This window comes from Homalodisca vitripennis, chromosome 2 (genome assembly GCF_021130785.1).
Source record: "Homalodisca vitripennis isolate AUS2020 chromosome 2, UT_GWSS_2.1, whole genome shotgun sequence".
Taxonomy (NCBI): domain Eukaryota; kingdom Metazoa; phylum Arthropoda; class Insecta; order Hemiptera; family Cicadellidae; genus Homalodisca; species Homalodisca vitripennis.
In genome coordinates this window covers 9643761-9663271 of record NC_060208.1, presented here as the reverse complement: position 1 = coordinate 9663271, position 19511 = coordinate 9643761, and the positions used below count along the sequence as shown (strand labels likewise).

The 19511-nt window shown below is 36.7% G+C and overlaps 1 protein-coding gene across 1 annotated transcript in view; it reads left to right on the top strand.

The window, feature by feature from the left end:
- LOC124353525 (N-acetylneuraminate 9-O-acetyltransferase) overlaps positions 1–19161 on the top strand; it is a 36232-nt gene extending 17071 nt beyond the window's left edge. Inside the window, 9 exon segments of the mRNA XM_046803404.1 lie at positions 1503–1651; positions 5455–5624; positions 8968–9204; positions 11494–11544; positions 11546–11601; positions 13414–13634; positions 14930–15144; positions 16315–16497; positions 18838–19161. Coding sequence (XP_046659360.1) covers positions 1503–1651; positions 5455–5624; positions 8968–9204; positions 11494–11544; positions 11546–11601; positions 13414–13634; positions 14930–15144; positions 16315–16440 — 1225 coding nt within the window. The 3' untranslated portion in view covers positions 16441–16497; positions 18838–19161.
- The last annotated feature ends 350 nt before the right edge of the window (positions 19162–19511 follow it).

The window sequence follows — 19511 nt, the reverse complement described above, 5'->3', positions numbered from 1 at the left end:
GTAGTTCCACCCCAGGCAGCAAGACCATAGCGCAGGTGAGACTCAAAAAGAGAAAAGTAAGTTATTTTTGCTGTTTCAAGGCTACTGAGAGAAAGAATTTGCTTGATGACAAAGTGACCAGTGTTGAGTTTTTTACTAAGATTATCGACGTAATTAATCCAATTTAGTTCGGTATCCACTGTTACTCCAAGGAATTTTAAATGATCTTCAATACTGACATCTGGAATGGTTGGGACTTCTGATGCTCTCCTTCCAAAAGCGATCTGGTTAGTCTTTGATGGATTTACTGTAAGGTCATTTCCATAGCAATATTGGATGGCCATGTTGAGAGCTGTATAAGATGAGACCGCAAGGCCATCTGCTGAACGTTGGGTCAGAAATAAGGTAGTGTCGTCCGCATACATTAGAGGTGTGCAGTAGTTTCCTAGGTGTTGGGGTAGATCATTGGTAAAGAGAATGAAAATCACTGGTCCTAATACGGAACCTTGTGGCACACCTCTCAGCACTGGAAGGACTTTTGATCTGACTGCCTTTGTGATACCATTTGATGAGTGGTAGAGCTCTACTAGTTGGGTACGACCCTTTAAGTAGCTCTCAAACCAATTATTTGCTGTCCCTTTGATTCCAAGCAATTCCAATTTCTTCAGAATGATGTTGTGGCTGAGGCAATCAAACGCCTTACTTAAATCAAGAATCAAAGCTGTGGTCAATTTTCCCTCTTCAATGCTGTCTGTCACTGATTCAATTAGTTTGATCAATGCCGTTGTAGTTGACTTCCCTTTTGTAAATCCATGTTAGTTTTCATTTAAGAGATTGTGCTCAGCGCAATGGTCCAGGAGTCTTTGAAGAACAATTCTTTCACATAATTTTGAAAATGTTGAAATCAGTGAAATTGGTCTGTAGTTGTTTGCATCATGTTTGCACCCACTTTTAAATTTAGGGAATACTTTCGAAATTTTTAATTTTGAGGGGAATTGACCCTCTTTAAAAGATTTGTTGAATATGGCAACCAATGGGGGGGCTAGTTCGTCAGCACAAAATTTTAATACTTTGGAAGAAATTTCATCAATACCGACTGAATTTTTGAATTTGAGGTTTTTAATTGTATCTTTAACCTCTTCGATGCTCGTTTTGGTCATTGTTTCCATTAATGCTGTTTCATGTGGTTCCACAGATTCCAATTCCTTCTTCTCATCCGCTGGGATTTTTTGTAGTGTTGTTTTGTAGCAAAAACACGAATTACCAGCACCAGACTATTTTTAACAGTTACAATATGTACACAATATTGTGGTGGGACTTAAAATTCTATTTTATCTGAGTCATAAAATTCCATCAATGAGAAAAAAGGATTTCCAGCTAACCACTTTTTTACCCCATACCAAATATTATCTAATTTAGGTTCCTCAAACAATCCATCAAGCAGTTTATGTATGTAAGTAGTCAGTCACTATAATTTTGATTGTCTTAGGTTCTTCTTTTCATCTTTGTGTTATTTGCTCCAGGACTAACTTCTTCATGAAAGAGAACAAGTACTACTCGCCAGTGAGTTTTTGGCTGCCGATAGGCTACGTGTTTGCTCTCGGACTCTTCTTCACAGAGGACAGTCGCTACACCAAGGTGCTGCACCGGGACCAGACAGAGGAGTGGAAAGGTATGTAGGGACGCACAAATTTAATATAAGTAATTTGGAAGCCTTTAAATCATTTACTCTGTTGTTACAGTGAAACCTGTCATATCCAGCCCTCCAATATGCGGCACCCCCGATATCTGGCCTGGTGGCAAACGTTAACATTTTGTGTAATTTTAAGCTTTGTGAGCAAGGAATGCCACACAAGCTTGATCACTTTCTCCAACTCATCGGCCAGCTGTGTGGTAGAAGTATGAGAGAGGAATGGGAGCTTTGTTTCTCCTTACAACCACCTCACCTGTGTTATTTTTAGAAACAAATGATCTTGGTGAAATTGTGATAGATATCAGCTATCAGATGTTTTCTATCAGCTTTCATATGTGCATAGGGATATATTGCAGTAGCTCACACAATACAGTTAATTTGTACATTTTCAATATGTTAAGATCAGGTTTATAAACATAATATTCGTTACTCTTTTTTTTCCTAAGACAAATTCGATTTTATAACCTTTTGAATTGTGTTTTATTGTACATATAAAACTACAAAAAGTGTAAAAGGTCTAGTGCATTAGTTTAGTTTAAAGTTTTAGGAACAATAAATAATTACTGGTCAAACACATTTAGTATTACTAAATTTCTTAATGTTCTTCATATTACAATTCTATATTGGCTTTAACGATATCCAGTCTACCTTATTGTCACACAGGCCAGATGTGATAGGTTTTACTGTATTTCCATTCTTTCCAGTGGACACTGTGAAAAATATTTATCAATTGTAGGGAGGTAAGTGTAGTGTGCTGTCCGCAGGCTGGATGCAGTTGGTGATTCTGATCTACAACATGACAGGTGCCACCGGTAACCTCCAGATATACAACCATGTCTGTAAGTGTAGTGTGCTGTCCGCAGGCTGGATGCAGTTGGTGATTCTGATCTACAACATGACAGGTGCCACCAGTAACCTCCAGATATACAACCATGTCTGTAAGTGTAGTGTGCTGTCCGCAGGCTGGATGCAGTTGGTGATTCTGATCTACAACATGACAGGTGCCACCAGTAACCTCCAGATATACAACCATGTCTGTAAGTGTAGTGTGCTGTCCGCAGGCTGGATGCAGTTGGTGATTCTGATCTACAACATGACAGGTGCCACCGGTAACCTCCAGATATACAACCATGTCTGTAAGTGTAGTGTGCTGTCCGCAGGCTGGATGCAGTTGGTGATTCTGATCTACAACATGACAGGTGCCACCAGTAACCTCCAGATATACAACCATGTCTGTAAGTGTAGTGTGCTGTCCGCAGGCTGGATGCAGTTGGTGATTCTGATCTACAACATGACAGGTGCCACCAGTAACCTCCAGATATACAACCATGTCTGTAAGTGTAGTGTGCTGTCCGCAGGCTGGATGCAGTTGGTGATTCTGATCTACAACATGACAGGTGCCACCAGTAACCTCCAGATATACAACCATGTCTGTAAGTGTAGTGTGCTGTCCGCAGGCTGGATGCAGTTGGTGATTCTGATCTGATGACTGATATACAACCATGTCACAATGCAGTTGGTGATTCTGATCTACAACATGACAGGTGCCACCAGTAACCTCCAGATATACAACCATGTCTGTAAGTGTAGTGTGCTGTCCGCAGGCTGGATGCAGTTGGTGATTCTGATCTACAACATGACAGGTGCCACCAGTAACCTCCAGATATACAACCATGTCTGTAAGTGTAGTGTGCTGTCCGCAGGCTGGATGCAGTTGGTGATTCTGATCTACAACATGACAGGTGCCACCAGTAACCTCCAGATATACAACCATGTCTGTAAGTGTAGTGTGCTGTCCGCAGGCTGGATGCAGTTGGTGATTCTGATCTACAACATGACAGGTGCCACCAGTAACCTCCAGATATACAACCATGTCTGTAAGTGTAGTGTGCTGTCCGCAGGCTGGATGCAGTTGGTGATTCTGATCTACAACATGACAGGTGCCACCGGTAACCTCCAGATATACAACCATGTCTGTAAGTGTAGTGTGCTGTCCGCAGGCTGGATGCAGTTGGTGATTCTGATCTACAACATGACAGGTGCCACCGGTAACCTCCAGATATACAACCATGTCTGTAAGTGTAGTGTGCTGTCCGCAGGCTGGATGCAGTTGGTGATTCTGATCTACAACATGACAGGTGCCACCGGTAACCTCCAGATATACAACCATGTCTGTAAGTGTAGTGTGCTGTCCGCAGGCTGGATGCAGTTGGTGATTCTGATCTACAACATGACAGGTGCCACCAGTAACCTCCAGATATACAACCATGTCTGTAAGTGTAGTGTGCTGTCCGCAGGCTGGATGCAGTTGGTGATTCTGATCTACAACATGACAGGTGCCACCAGTAACCTCCAGATATACAACCATGTCTGTAAGTGTAGTGTGCTGTCCGCAGGCTGGATGCAGTTGGTGATTCTGATCTACAACATGACAGGTGCCACCAGTAACCTCCAGATATACAACCATGTCTGTAAGTGTAGTGTGCTGTCCGCAGGCTGGATGCAGTTGGTGATTCTGATCTACAACATGACAGGTGCCACCAGTAACCTCCAGATATACAACCATGTCTGTAAGTGTAGTGTGCTGTCCGCAGGCTGGATGCAGTTGGTGATTCTGATCTACAACATGACAGGTGCCACCAGTAACCTCCAGATATACAACCATGTCTGTAAGTGTAGTGTGCTGTCCGCAGGCTGGATGCAGTTGGTGATTCTGATCTACAACATGACAGGTGCCACCAGTAACCTCCAGATATACAACCATGTCTGTAAGTGTAGTGTGCTGTCCGCAGGCTGGATGCAGTTGGTGATTCTGATCTACAACATGACAGGTGCCACCAGTAACCTCCAGATATACAACCATGTCTGTAAGTGTAGTGTGCTGTCCGCAGGCTGGATGCAGTTGGTGATTCTGATCTACAACATGACAGGTGCCACCAGTAACCTCCAGATATACAACCATGTCTGTAAGTGTAGTGTGCTGTCCGCAGGCTGGATGCAGTTGGTGATTCTGATCTACAACATGACAGGTGCCACCAGTAACCTCCAGATATACAACCATGTCTGTAAGTGTAGTGTGCTGTCCGCAGGCTGGATGCAGTTGGTGATTCTGATCTACAACATGACAGGTGCTACCAGTAACCTCCAGATATACAACCATGTCTGTAAGTGTAGTGTGCTGTCCGCAGGCTGGATGCAGTTGGTGATTCTGATCTACAACATGACAGGTGCCACCAGTAACCTCCAGATATACAACCATGTCTGTAAGTGTAGTGTGCTGTCCGCAGGCTGGATGCAGTTGGTGATTCTGATCTACAACATGACAGGTGCCACCAGTAACCTCCAGATATACAACCATGTCTGTAAGTGTAGTGTGCTGTCCGCAGGCTGGATGCAGTTGGTGATTCTGATCTACAACATGACAGGTGCCACCAGTAACCTCCAGATATACAACCATGTCTGTAAGTGTAGTGTGCTGTCCGCAGGCTGGATGCAGTTGGTGATTCTGATCTACAACATGACAGGTGCTACCAGTAACCTCCAGATATACAACCATGTCTGTAAGTGTAGTGTGCTGTCCGCAGGCTGGATGCAGTTGGTGATTCTGATCTACAACATGACAGGTGCCACCAGTAACCTCCAGATATACAACCATGTCTGTAAGTGTAGTGTGCTGTCCGCAGGCTGGATGCAGTTGGTGATTCTGATCTACAACATGACAGGTGCCACCAGTAACCTCCAGATATACAACCATGTCTGTAAGTGTAGTGTGCTGTCCGCAGGCTGGATGCAGTTGGTGATTCTGATCTACAACATGACAGGTGCCACCAGTAACCTCCAGATATACAACCATGTCCGTATGCTGATATCAGCATACCTCTTCCTGAACGGCTATGGACACTTCTACTATCTCTGGCATCGCAGCGACGCAGGCATAGTGCGCTTCTTTCAGGTAACTTTAATCTTTATTTGTTCAGAAATTCTAGTTTAGTTTTTATTATTTCTATGATGTGTGTTTTGAAGGAAAGGGACATCATTTTTCATATTAATTGCAAAGTGAATCACATTTTGGGTGGTTTTTAATATTCTTATTCTGTTGGATTTATGCATCTACAGTGTAAAGGGTTGTGGTTCATTCATGACCTTTTTAGAAGTTTTGAGTGTTGATTCATTAATAACTTCATAAAGTGTAATGTACAAAATTTTAGTCGACGGTTTGATTAGTTTGTTTGTGCTTAAGCTAATCAATTAATATCTGGTGTTGTGAATGAATGGAAATTTTTTAGATATAGTAAAAGTCAGGAACTCTTTTTTTCAAATTTTTACACTGAGGACAAGGAAAATGTCATATTACTGACTTATAATTATGAAATTTAAAAATTGACTTATATTGTCATACACGAACGATAAAAATTATGTCTAATACATCTATATTAGTATTATATAATATTAATAAACTTAAAAAAATAGATATAGCAAACCAGAGTTTGTGAATGTAACAGAATTCATCTAATGGCAAAGAATTAAGACAAATTTTCAACATTTTAAAAATTCCTCACATTCTTGAGTTTAAACCTTTTAGGACCTACAAATTTTAATTTGTGACATTTTGTCAGTGATAGTAGTTTTTGGTATTGCGAGAAAATCTGAGATACAAGATATATTTTGTAGTATTTTTGTTGAAACACAACTTCTTAAAATAAGTACATGGTACGGTTGCCAGAGAAGAATTTTGTCAGTAAAAAAACTTTTGATAAACACTGACATATATTTAGTTAGTATATATAATTTTATGTGTGTGTGTGTATATATATATATATATATATATTTACTTAAAATACAGACTGTAACGAGTTTATCTACCTAGTATATCACGTTTAACCCATAACAGCCTAGTGTTTCCATGTATTTTAAGGATATGTGCAATAAAAAATTTCTATTACATTCTTACTAACTGTTCATAAAAACACTCTCAACGATGATAGTTTGTGTTGCTGAACCATTTTCCAATAGCTTGGTACTAAGCAGTTGACTTCTGTAAGAAACAGACTGGTTCAGGCCCAGAACCTGCTTTTTGTAGCCATTTCTTGCCAGTTCATCAGCACATTGAAACCGGCATGACTAAGAACTCAACTAAAATGTACTATAATACGAGGATTTAATAACAGTATTAAATGTATAGTAAAAGTTAGATAGTAACTATATCTTTGATATCTGCATCACAATACTGACCAAGCCCTGCATACTTAATATTTTATAAATTTAAAGTTCAAAGTATATCTATATATATATATATATAAAAATGAAACTGTTCGTGTGTAACAGCATCACTCACAAACGGCTGGACGGACGGATTCGCCTAATTTTTTTTTTAATTTGTTCGTCTTGATCTGTAGAAGGTTATAGGATACTTTTTATCCCTTTCCCGATTCAGGATTCCGCCCCACTGGTTACAGAAATACCCGTAAGAAATGCATTGCAGCAAACATATGTTATTAAGTGAAAGAGTCTTTTCAAATTTTTAATCAGCTGTTCTTTGTAAACATATATAATGCGACAAAAAATTGTTGTTATTTTTGACAGTAACTAAGTAAACATAAATATTTTTGACGTTTCTATGTAAACAAACATTTTTTGACATTTACAACGTGTCACAAATGTCAAATTTTTGATAAACGTGATTTGATATCTTTTTTACAATTTCCAAGAACAGTGTTATTTTCCATCAGTAAAAGGTTTAAAAAAATAGGCAAGTATTTTTGTTTTCTCATGTAAATATTCTTTGAAGAATGTTTTTCTCAACATTTTTTTTTACAGAATTCCTTTGAGCAGTTTTTTGACGAATTTTATTGGAAAATAACATAATGCCGCCAAGAAAAAAAAGTGCTTTAAGCCGTCACAGCGCACGTGCGATAGCAACAAAACGAATTCGTAATAAAAAATCACGGATGGCTTAGAGAAAGAGCGATTCTAGCACCACGAAACGATCAAGTAACTAATCTAAACATATCTATTCAAGACAAGCTACCGGGAGCTGTGACGACGTACAAGTCCATCGACACCGTCATTGATCCAGAACAAGCTGTACACTACCCTGTGGAGTTTTTAAACTCACTTGAACCATCAGGAATGCCGTCACATCAATTACTCTTGAAAGTAGGATCACCGATAATGATGTTGAGAAACTTACGACCACCAAAATTGTGCAACGGCACTCGACTAACCGTCAAAAATTTACATCCAAATATCATTGAAGCAACGATTTTGTCGGGAACATCTGCCGGGGAAGATGTCTTCATCCCTCGCATCCCCTTAATTCCATCCGACTTGCCATTTGAATTTAAGAGACTTCAGTTCCCCGTTCGACTTGCGTTCGCAATGACGATTAATAAGGCACAAGGACAATCACTTAACGTCGCAGGAATCCATCTGGAACCCTCATGTTTCTCGCACGGTCAATTATACGTCGCTTGCTCAAGAGTCGGAAACCCGAAGAACCTTTATATTTATGCTCCAAATAATACAACTAATAACGTTGTTTACCAAAACGCATTAAAATAAACAAAAAACTTTTATAATAGATTTTATGATATGCTACGATGTATTAGTAGAGCAATAAATTAATTGGAAAAACGTATAATAAAATTAGTATTTCTTTTCGATGCTTGATTGATGTAGCCCTCTCTACTGCCACGCGAGCGGAGCCGCGGGTTTAGGCTAGTTTTTAATAAAACTTAATTTTCTTATCTGGATATTTTCTTACTCTATGCTTTCAAGACTATAAATGTAAACAAATTGGAAATGGTGGTTAAATTAATAAAATTAAACATTTAGTTGTGCTGTCATAAAACAATACACATAACAGTTGATTACATTTAACAGGCTCTTTAAATTAGTAATATTTGTTTGCTGTAGTGCAACTTATTTCCACGTAAAATTTCAGTAAAATCGGTCCAGTATTTTTTTACATGATTGAGTAAAACACACTATTAGATTTTATATGATAGTATGCAAAAAATCTTACCCAAATATGGAGTTTTTTAATAAAAAGTTATATAGCCCTAATATTTTGTCCCGTTAGTAAATGTTAACTGTATCAATACATTGATTTTAAATGTACAAACAAATGCTTTATTTTTCTCTTTTTCTCTAAATTGAAGGCTTGTGCACTTGTAAAATTGTCCTCAATCATTTACAAAATATGTCTCTTTTTTAGAACTTCTTATTCATGAACTCATCAGATTCAGTAAGGTTTTCGGTGTCCTCTCCCTTCCAAGTGTGTCATTCTGTTTTAGGTTTTGTTCCGGCTCAACATGACCACAGTGATCCTCTGCCTCTGTATGAACCGGCCGTACCAGTTTTACTACTACGTTCCGGTGGTGTCGTTCTGGTTCTCACTGCTGTACCTGGTGTTGGTGGCACCTCCGAGGGTGACAGCAGCCTCCTGTGAGCACAACCCCCTCCACTACCTCTACCTGGTGCTCAAGCTCGTCGGCCTATTCAGTTTTATAATCATGCTCTATATGTCCGAGGTGAGTTTGGTTCTGTATTGTATTACTGCTGAAACATCTGAACTGTCCCTGATGCTTACGGTTAAATGATTTTACAGATCAAGTTTTCTGTTGTTACATATCCAGGACGTGGTGATTTCATGATTTAAGTTCTTTAGTAATGTTGGATTATTTGAAAAAAGCAAAAGGTCGACGTTTCTGAAGTACCATCTGTTCTCTAGAGGTGTCTACACTGAGGACATAAAGTTAGGTATGTGTGACAATTTACAAAAACTTGTGGTAATGAACATGTCTCGATTCATGTGTTTGGGTATGTGCATCATATATTGTAGCAGATTGTCTGTGATGCATGGTGGTGTTTTTTTTATTCTTTAGACTTTGGTGTTAGGGCTCAGGTAAATGTTTTATTTTTTTACATGAAACATTACTGTTATCTGTTATAAATCATCGGATATTTTATCACATGACAAAGAGAACAAGTACCAGCCTTAAAAAAGTATTGTTTAACTTTTTTAAAAGTATATAATAATTATATTTGTTACATAACGTGGCCTACTTAAGCCTCCTCCAGTCACCCCCCGCAGTAGACTAGACCTATTGAAGTACCTTTGCACCCCAGAATCTCGACATTTGCGGTTAGTGATGTGGCGCTCCTGAACATCTATAAGGTTACCCAGATTAAAGTCACACATCAGTTTTTGCTGTGCCCAGTGTGGGTTCAACTGGAAGGTATAAACCAGCCAGAAGTGAACCCTGCTGGGGATAAGCCTTCTCCATACTTGCAGACTTGTCTCTGGAAGCATTGTCTGCCGAATGTTTCCAAGATGTTTTCTCCTCTTGTATCTGGAAATTTTTCCAGCTAGTCTGATGACTTTCGGCCGATCATGGCTTCACAGAGTTACGGAATAATATGTGAAATTATCTGTTTGGATACTTTAAAGCGTATTGCAAATTGGTATAAAAAACATCACTTGCCAAATACCTCAAATTTACAGCAAGTCGAATTGTGGCTGAAATAGGACCTCTGTAGCATGTACATTTCTTTGTTATCTTTAACCCAACAGAGCTTAATAGAATCCCAATATATTTAGGGGCCATTCTAGTAATTTTTTTGAAATCTACACTGTCTTCTAATCTGTGTCTAATTATAAGTTTTGACCATAGTAGGAACTTTTTTTTTCAAGCAATTTGTGGGTTTACCATTACCTCTTCCTCAATAAGTTAGCTCCATGGTTCAAACTTGTAAAGCAAGCACAAGAATCCTTTTAGATAGTCAGGCTGCACTAAAGGCACTTGACGTCTGTTCCTTTGAATCTAAAGCAGTATGGGAGTGTAAGAATGTTCTAGCGGAAACTGGCAAAGAAGAACAAAGTTACACTCGGTTGGGTTCCAGGCCACTAGGATATTCAGGGACACGAAAAAGCAGATACCCTTGCCAAAATAGGTAAAGAAACCTGTATGGAGTGTAGGGCCTGAGCCAGGCTGTGGAGTAGCTTTCTCCTACAGCAAAGCTCCAGTAAAAGATTGGAAAAGAGGATTAGATCCTTAAACTGGAAAAGGGACTCTGAACTAAGACAATTAAAATTTTATCTCTCCTTATACTAAAGGGTGGTCAGCACTCCTGGAATAAACTAAGGAGGATATACGATTGATATTAGGGATGTTGACAGGACATGGCCCCCTTAGGAAACTTCTGATGGAGGTGGGTCAAAGCCAGACTGATAAATGCATACTGCAGAGAAGCAGAAGTGGAACATATATGGCTAAACTGTCGTGCCATATCTAAAATTAGGAAAAATTTCCTAGGGGCGTATTTTCTCAGCCTCAAAGATATCAGAGAACAGAAGCCCACAAATTTGGTTGGCTTTTGTAAAAAGGCTCAGATTCTGAGGGCCTAAACATAAAGTAAGGGAGGTGCAAAGGTCCTTTTAGGACTATGTGGAGAGGCTATTGTCCTCTTTCCCTCTATAATAAAAAAAGAAAAAGTAAAAAAAAACACACACAAGCTAAAGCCACGTCCTCTATAACACGACTGGCTTATGTGGATGCAAAACAAGTAGCATACATGTGTTAGATAATCGGCAGAGAATTAGCTAACTGTCTGCATGTACAGTCTTTCAAAGTGTGAATGTGGCTTTACAGTTATTTTTGTGTCACTTTGCAATTACAACACTCTTATTGGGGTACTACTTTTAAATCTGCATAAGAGTATCAATTGGAAATATATATTATCATCTTTCAAGGCTATTTACCTGACTAATACGTCTGTATTACAGTTATTATAAATTAGGTGTCTGTTGATTTGTGCAGGTGTTCTTCGACAAGGTGTTTGTGACACGGCCGTGGAAGGCTTTGTTTGTCCACAACCGACGATGACATACACGAGTGGTGGTTCCGGTGGAAGCTCGACCGCTACAGGTGACTCTCTGTCCATTCAGCATAGTTATATTCTGTGGTTAATTTAGATTACTTTGTATTCTCTCTATTAAGTTAACCTCTAAATAATTATAATTGTACGGTATTTCTAACCGTACAGGATATTTATTCTGTAAAAATGTGATGTTGAAAAACTAACAGGTTTTGAATGTTTTATTCGTTTTTACCTTGAGTTAATTAAAATGTACTGAATACCATCAAATTCTTTTTCTATCATAAACATTAGTATGGCGTTTAATACTAACTTACTCCATTTTTAACTTCTCTTTTATTCAATTATTTATTTGACAATAATGCTAGTTGACAGTAATAAGTGTCTAGCTGATTGTAAATTATAATAAAATATTTGTCTATGTTATATACTGTTCTGTACATATGTATTACAGTACCAGTTCATATTTATGTGGGACAAACTCAGCCAAGGTTTTCTATTTGCCATACAGGATTTTGCTTTTTGATATCATGTATATTTTACAGTCAGTAAAATCGTTGTCCATTTTTGAACTTTCAAATGTTTTGTTAAATTTTGTAAAAGCTGGTTTATTTGCGTATTGTGCCATGTATTGGTACATATAATGTAACTATGGTGGAAAGGGTTGATTCAATGCAAATAATAAATTTAGCTCCATTTCACACCTTCTGCCCAGTGCAGCATCTGAAAATCCAACACTGTTGTAGGCTTGACTCCTAGAATCTGGAGTCCTTGTCCAACTGAAGAGATAAAAAAGTCGGTGGCGAAGATGTTCAAAAACAAATGTTTGCATCATTTCAACATCAAAGACAAGATTACACTGGATTGCTGTTGGGTACACCAGACTCTCTGTGTGGTGGTACACTCTTGTGTCTATGTGTCTCTGATGTCAAAACAATGGAAAGTTTGTCTTGAACATCTTCATCACCGACATTTTTTTGGATCTCTTCAGACGAACATGGGGCTCCGAATCTGTGACAGTGTCGAATTTGGAACTAAACTCAACATTCACATAACATGGTGAGTTATATTAACTGGTCAATTTAATTAGAATCAATACTTACTATCAGAGCAGTCCTTGTACGTTTTGGCAAATTATAGAAACTCATTATCTTTTAATCACTCAATGTTGTTCAAAACACTATAGGATTTAAAAAGCCCCGGTGATTCCCAAGTAACACTCTATACAGAGAAACTCAAATTTTTACCATAAGACAACTTTATATCAAGAATCTACTTTTTATTTACGAAAATTCAAGTAACTTCTTTTGTCCCAGTTTCACATTCACGTAATACCCGCTATTCCAATAGTACTGGAATTCGATCTCTCAGAGGAGTAAATCGATCTCAACTAGTAATTGCTACTACATCTCCCAAATTTTATAGTAGAGGCCGTTATGATAGTGACCAGCTATGGACGGTTTTGACCGCTACCTCTCTGCCATCCCCTCCCCACCCAACAGACACACTCGTCACATTGACTCAAGACATACATTGGCATTGACTGCATATAGTTGGAGTTGTGGCTTTAATCGATCAAACCAAACAATAATAGTTCTTTGGAATAATTGTTGCAATTATTGTTTTTACTTGAGCAACTCGGTCTACGCACAGGCCACGTTGCCTATGTAGACCCGTTTCCTTAGAGCAACCCTTCCTCAGATAAGATAAGAATGTAGTATAAGAAACCTATTTTATTCCTTTTATTTGTTTCCTTAGATTAATAATAATTATTATGTGTATCTTTTCTGTTCCTGTGTTTATATTGTAAAATCTTCATGGAAATAAACTAATTAATTAATTCACTCACTAACACTTTTCAGTACCTCATATGGAGCTGTGTTTGCCATGATGTTGCTGTTCGCACAGAACAGCAGTCTTGTGGACGACAACAACCACAGCAATCTGTTCACGTCCCGCATCGCTTTGTGTTCTGTGTTCATTGCGTTCGTCGGTCTCGGCTGCTCTTCCACCTTCGCCCTACTCTGCCAGACCAAGGCCGAGTGTAACGAAGTACACTCCTACACTGTCTTCATTCCGGTGAGCACATTACACCTCATTAGACCAATTTGTAAAGATGCAGAAAAAAGTTCACTTCTGGCTGGTTTATACCTTCTGATGCACCTACACTGGGCACATCAAAAACTGATGTGTCTTATAATTATCTGGGCAAAACCTACAAATGTCCAGGAGCGGTACTAACCACAAATGTTGAGATAAAGAGGTAGAAGGATGGATCGATACGTCTAGTCTTCTGCAGAGGATGTCTGTTGGAGTAGGTGGAGCTTTCTTAGTGTTAAGGGCTCTTGCTTGCCAGGACATGATGGAGTGCTGTCCCCTATCATGGGAGCCTAGAAAAGAGCTGGTCTTCCCTTCTTCTAAGGTGACATGACTGAGTTAGCGTGCCCACATCCTTACCCATCCTAAATATCTTGTCACTCAAAAAGTAAGCGCAAAGATCCCTTCTTTATAGTACTATGTGCAATCAGAGATCTGTCAGTTTTTTAGCCCTAAATGCACAAAAAAGGGCCTAAAATGGAGCCCTGAGACATCCCACACTATTAGTCCCATTCAGATTCATATTTTCTTTCTCCAATTTTAATAATTTTGTTGTAATTAGGTGTACAATTTAATCCAGTTCATCTCTTTTAGCTAAAAAAACTCAAGTTTTTAAAATAATGTCATATTTGATGTAATATAAAGTCCTGAATAAATTACTGAATGGCTCACAAACACATTCAAGGCCTGTAAAACCGTATTAAGCAAATAAGCAAACGGTCAGTGCGGCAATCTCAGAAACCAAATTTTATTCGTATGAATCCAGGCTAGTGATCAAAATATCTAGTCAAACTGTAGATCTCAATAGGTTTGAAAGTAGAAATGAACTGCAGGATATCAAATCTAGCAGTACTTTTGTATTAGAGCTCTGATAGAAATCGTAAACATGTAAGTCTCTCTGAATACCATCTCTTCAGAAAAGGGAAATTTATAGTAAAAGTTATATTTAGTTGTATTAGTTAGTTAAATATATAATAGGTAGCTAATTGTACTTATCCTGCCTTTTTATTCTATAAAAATACGTAGGAACACTTCCCATCCTGTGGGATTTGTGTTCGTAGTTACAGTATTGCTTATCACCCTTTGACTCCTAGACATTTTGCCTGATGCACCTGCGAGAAGAGGAAGACCAAAATTAGCCATTTTGACTACTTAAAGAAGTCTTTTTAAGTGTTAGCCACATTCTTTACTCATGAGAAATTAATTCCATATATCTCTGAAGAACACATTTAAGATATACAGTAAAAGTTTGACAGTATCGTCTTGTTCTCAGATTGTAAGCTATGTGTTTTTTTCTGCGCAACGTGTCGGGTATCCTGCGGACGCGCTACTCCAGCTTCTTTGCGTGGTTTGGCCGCTATCCTCTGGAGCTGTTTGTAACACAGTACCACGTGTGGCTAGCTGCGGATAACCACGGCGTGCTAGTGCTGCTACCTGGCTACCCAGTGCTGAATGTTCTCATCTCCTGCTTCATCATGGTCTGTGTCACACATGAGGTAAGCACCACGAACACTCTTTCTCTGGCTGTAGTCAGCAATTGTTCTGCAGACAGCTAGGCTAGGACACCTAGAGAATACATTCTGAAGGACATTGACGCCAATCGTTATCACTAAAAGTGAGTGAAATGTTCACTGAATGTCATTCCATTTTCATTATTCATTGTTATACCTTTATAATATACGCATGTTTTAACCAAATTTCGTACTGTTATATATTTTGAAAATCTTAAATTGTCACTGAATATGGTTCGTTAACCCTTTGGATGCCTGTGCTCGAGGCCTTTAGTTTTTATGTACATTAAGTGATTTATTTTTCGGTTTATTATTCTTTAAGATTGGCTATTGGTTAGCCAAAATTAATAGTGCATTATGTTTATAACTAGTACTGTAAATACATATAGTAATTACTATAAAAACTAAATTTACATTAAAAAATCATTTGAGACCAAAAAATCTGTATAGAAAATTATTTTTATGTACTGCAATAGTTTTTAATTAATACAGTGGTTAGATCTTACATTCATTATGAAATTTAAAAAAAAAATGTTGTTTAAATATATTGGCAAAATGTTTTATTATAAGCTTGTACATTACTTAAAAAGGCATTATTTTATAATATGATATAAGTTTGGAAGTACTAAGAAAGTTTGATAGTAAATGGTCAGTATCCACTACCATATTTACTTTAAAACAAAATCAAACCAGTCAAAACAAACTTCAAAAGCTTTTTAAGTTGAGTTAAAAATAATATTTTCTTAAATGGTTGACCAATGAGATATGGATTAAAAAACATATGATCAATAATATAATTTGTTGTAATTGTATTTTGGTTGTTTACAAATTTCAAAAATACAGTAGATTGTATAAAAATAATCATTTCTTTTTCCAAAAAGAATTTAAATACATGAATTTTTAATATGTGTTTTAACACAGATATGTATTAAGCTAAGTACTCCAATATTATTTACATAGTTTGTTCCTCTGAATATTTTAAACACCATCTATGTAATGGTCTAAAATCTACAATTCCATTTCATGGCTATATAGAAAACCACGAAGATAAAAATAACCATAAATAAGTTGCTTTTGTTTAGACAATATACAGATAAGTGTCATTATATGGGTTTTAGTCACTTAGATATGCAATAAATTCTATATCTGTTACAGCTTCATGACCTGACACGAGCACTGCTACCGTTTGCGGTGCCCAACGACTGGAGGCTTGTGCTGAGGAACATAGGACTGTTCCTGATGGTGCTGATACCCATTGGTATCCACGACGGAATGTTTTGAGAAACCAGCACTCAGTTACCGATGCATGGGTCAGAGGAAATGCATCATTTCTACAAGGTATGAAACAGATTCCTTAATTTCTCATATTTTCATGATGTCTCTGCTGTAGTAGTTTCCTGCAGTCTATTTGTTGCATATGCACTATTAACTGATTTAATATAATTGTATTTGTTTATATATTTCCTGCCCCTTTTTTATAGTAAATTATTGAATTTTCCACTACAGTCCATATGGCTAGGTGCGAGTAGGAATATTGTCTTGCACAACTATAGGTTATGTTTCATTGAAATTATAAAATGTACAAACTAAAATATATGTAGCATGTGGTAGAGGACCTTGAAAATTGTATAAGAAAATTTTGAAAAATAACCATCAGATCCTAATAATTAGACTAAGCTCATATTTAAAATTCTGAATAATTTTGACTGTTAGGGGTTGATTCTCAGTGACTAAGTAAAAAATATTTTTCAGTTTTATTACTTTATAAAACATACTTATATAGTAATTTTTAAAGGAAGACAAATTTTTTATCATATTTATAAAAGAAAGATAGTGAGTAAGGAAGTGTAACCCTTTCAATGGCAACATCTGACTAAAACATGGTGTTGAAATATGTAATAAGTGCTAGCATCGGACAATAAGGACGTTTAAAAAAAATAATTCTAACAGTTTTATTTTTGAAGATAACTGTTTTAATTTTTTGTAAATATATTCTAAAGTATGTGGGCGTTTATATGAATACTTTAAACAGTGAGGAATCTTTCCATGGTAATATTTTTGCAAAAAACTGAAAAATTCACCATAAAAAAATATGTAAGTAATTGTTTGCTCTGTTTATGTTTTTGTTACGGATATTTAGTTTATTTTACATGTATCATTTACAGCATGTTTTTATGAGCAAAACTAAATGTAACCATTTCCATCAACAAATAATGAAGCTATGATAGTTTTTTAAACAGCTAAAAATTGTCAATCATACACTTAGTCATATATGGATCTGTACCTGGAATTTCTTGCACAGGTCATATAGACCAGTTCATTTTGCAGATTTCGTGCAGACAGACAGCAATGAAATTTTTTCCATCCCCTTGAGTTACAGACTGAGCGTTAGTGAAGGGTGAAAATAGGCTCTTATCCTAAAATTGTTGATTTCAATTTTAAATTTATCTCTTTACATTTTTTATCTGTGTCATTTTCAGCAAACTTTTAATGTATCTATTTGCGATCCTCGTTATCTAAAATGTTATCATTACTGTATCTATTTACAACCCTCATTATCTATAATGTTACCCTTAATGTATTCATTTTATGATCCTCACTCTCATTATGTACCCTAATATCTTTCATGTTTCATTTACGCATCCTCCATCATATCATGTTACCCTTAATGCATTCATTTACGATCCTCATTATCTATAATGTTACCCTTAATGCATTCATTTACGATCCTCATTACCTATAATGTTACCATTAATGCATTCATTTACGATCCTCATTATCTATAATGTTACCCTTAATGCATTCATTTACGATCCTCATTATCTATAATGTTACCATTAATGCATTCATTTATGATCCTCATTATCTATAATGTTACCCTTAATGCTTACCCTTAATGCATTCATTTACGATCCTCATTATCTATAATGTTACCTTTAATGCATTCATTTACAATCCTCATTATCTATAATGTTACCCTTAATGCATTCATTTACGATCCTCATTATCTATAATGTTACCCTTAATGCATTCATTTAAGATCCTCATTACCTATAATGTTACCCTTAATGCATTCATTTACGATCCTCATTATCTATAATGTTACCCTTAATGCATTCATTTAAGATCCTCATTACCTATAATGTTACCCTTAATGCATTCATTTACGATCCTCATTATCTATAATGTTACCCTTAATGCATTCATTTACAATCCTCATTATCTATAATGTTACCCTTAATGCATTCATTTATGATCCTCATTATCTATAATGTTACCATTAATGCATTCATTTACGATCCTCATTATCTATAATGTTACCCTTAATGCATTCATTTATGATCCTCATTATCTATAATGTTACCCTTAATGCATTCATTTACAATCCTCATTATCTATAATGTTACCATTAATGTATCACTTACCGATCATCATTTATCTAAAATGTTAGCAATTTCAGTGAAATCATTTTTAGCATAACTGTTGCATGTGTTAATGCCATTATTATGAACTTACACAAAACTGTAGACAGTTCATAATTTATCGATCCTGTGTTCTGACATTATTGTGTAGTATATAATATGTAAATACAAATTGTTTGGTTTCATTACTTGGGATTTAAATGGAAAATTTACAATTTAATTGCATAATAAAATTAATGGTAGTGTAATTTTTTAGGTGATGGTGAATAAGTTTCACATGTACTTCTCCACTTGGGATCTCCATTTCTAGATCAACACTTAGCCGTAAGTTAGGTCTTAGTTTAAGTTACACGCATAATTAAGACTGTTTGAGAATTTAAATTATTTTACGTTGTATCCGTAGTACATTGAAAATGTGTAGCTGTAAGAAATTATGTACATTTATTTTCGGTTCAAGCCTATTTATTGTGTTCATTAAAAAAAAATGTAGTTGTTAAGATTTACATTTTAAAACATTATTGAATGTGACTTTGTAAAAACTTTATAAAATTATATTTTGAGGGAGTTCTTTACTACTACAGTACTAGTGTTATTCCTGTACCAAACTGTTTACCTAAGTCATTCTCAGTGTTTTTAGAATCAGAGTCCATAACATAAATACGAGAGCCTTTTTTACCTCTCGTATTTATGTGGTGAATACAAGAGGTAAAACAAGTGGCAAGGTCAGCAGTGTGCGCATTAGACACTCGTAATGTTTTCTCCGTAAACACAACACATTCTTCAATGAATTTCTGCTGCACTATTCCTTTCTACTTGCAGGAAATGAATAAAACTCACATTTGGCGGGAGAATCAATAGAAGTGGTCATGTTTATGCGACTGCAGCTCAGCGCTAACTGACTACTTGAACTCGGCAGTGACAAATGTTTTA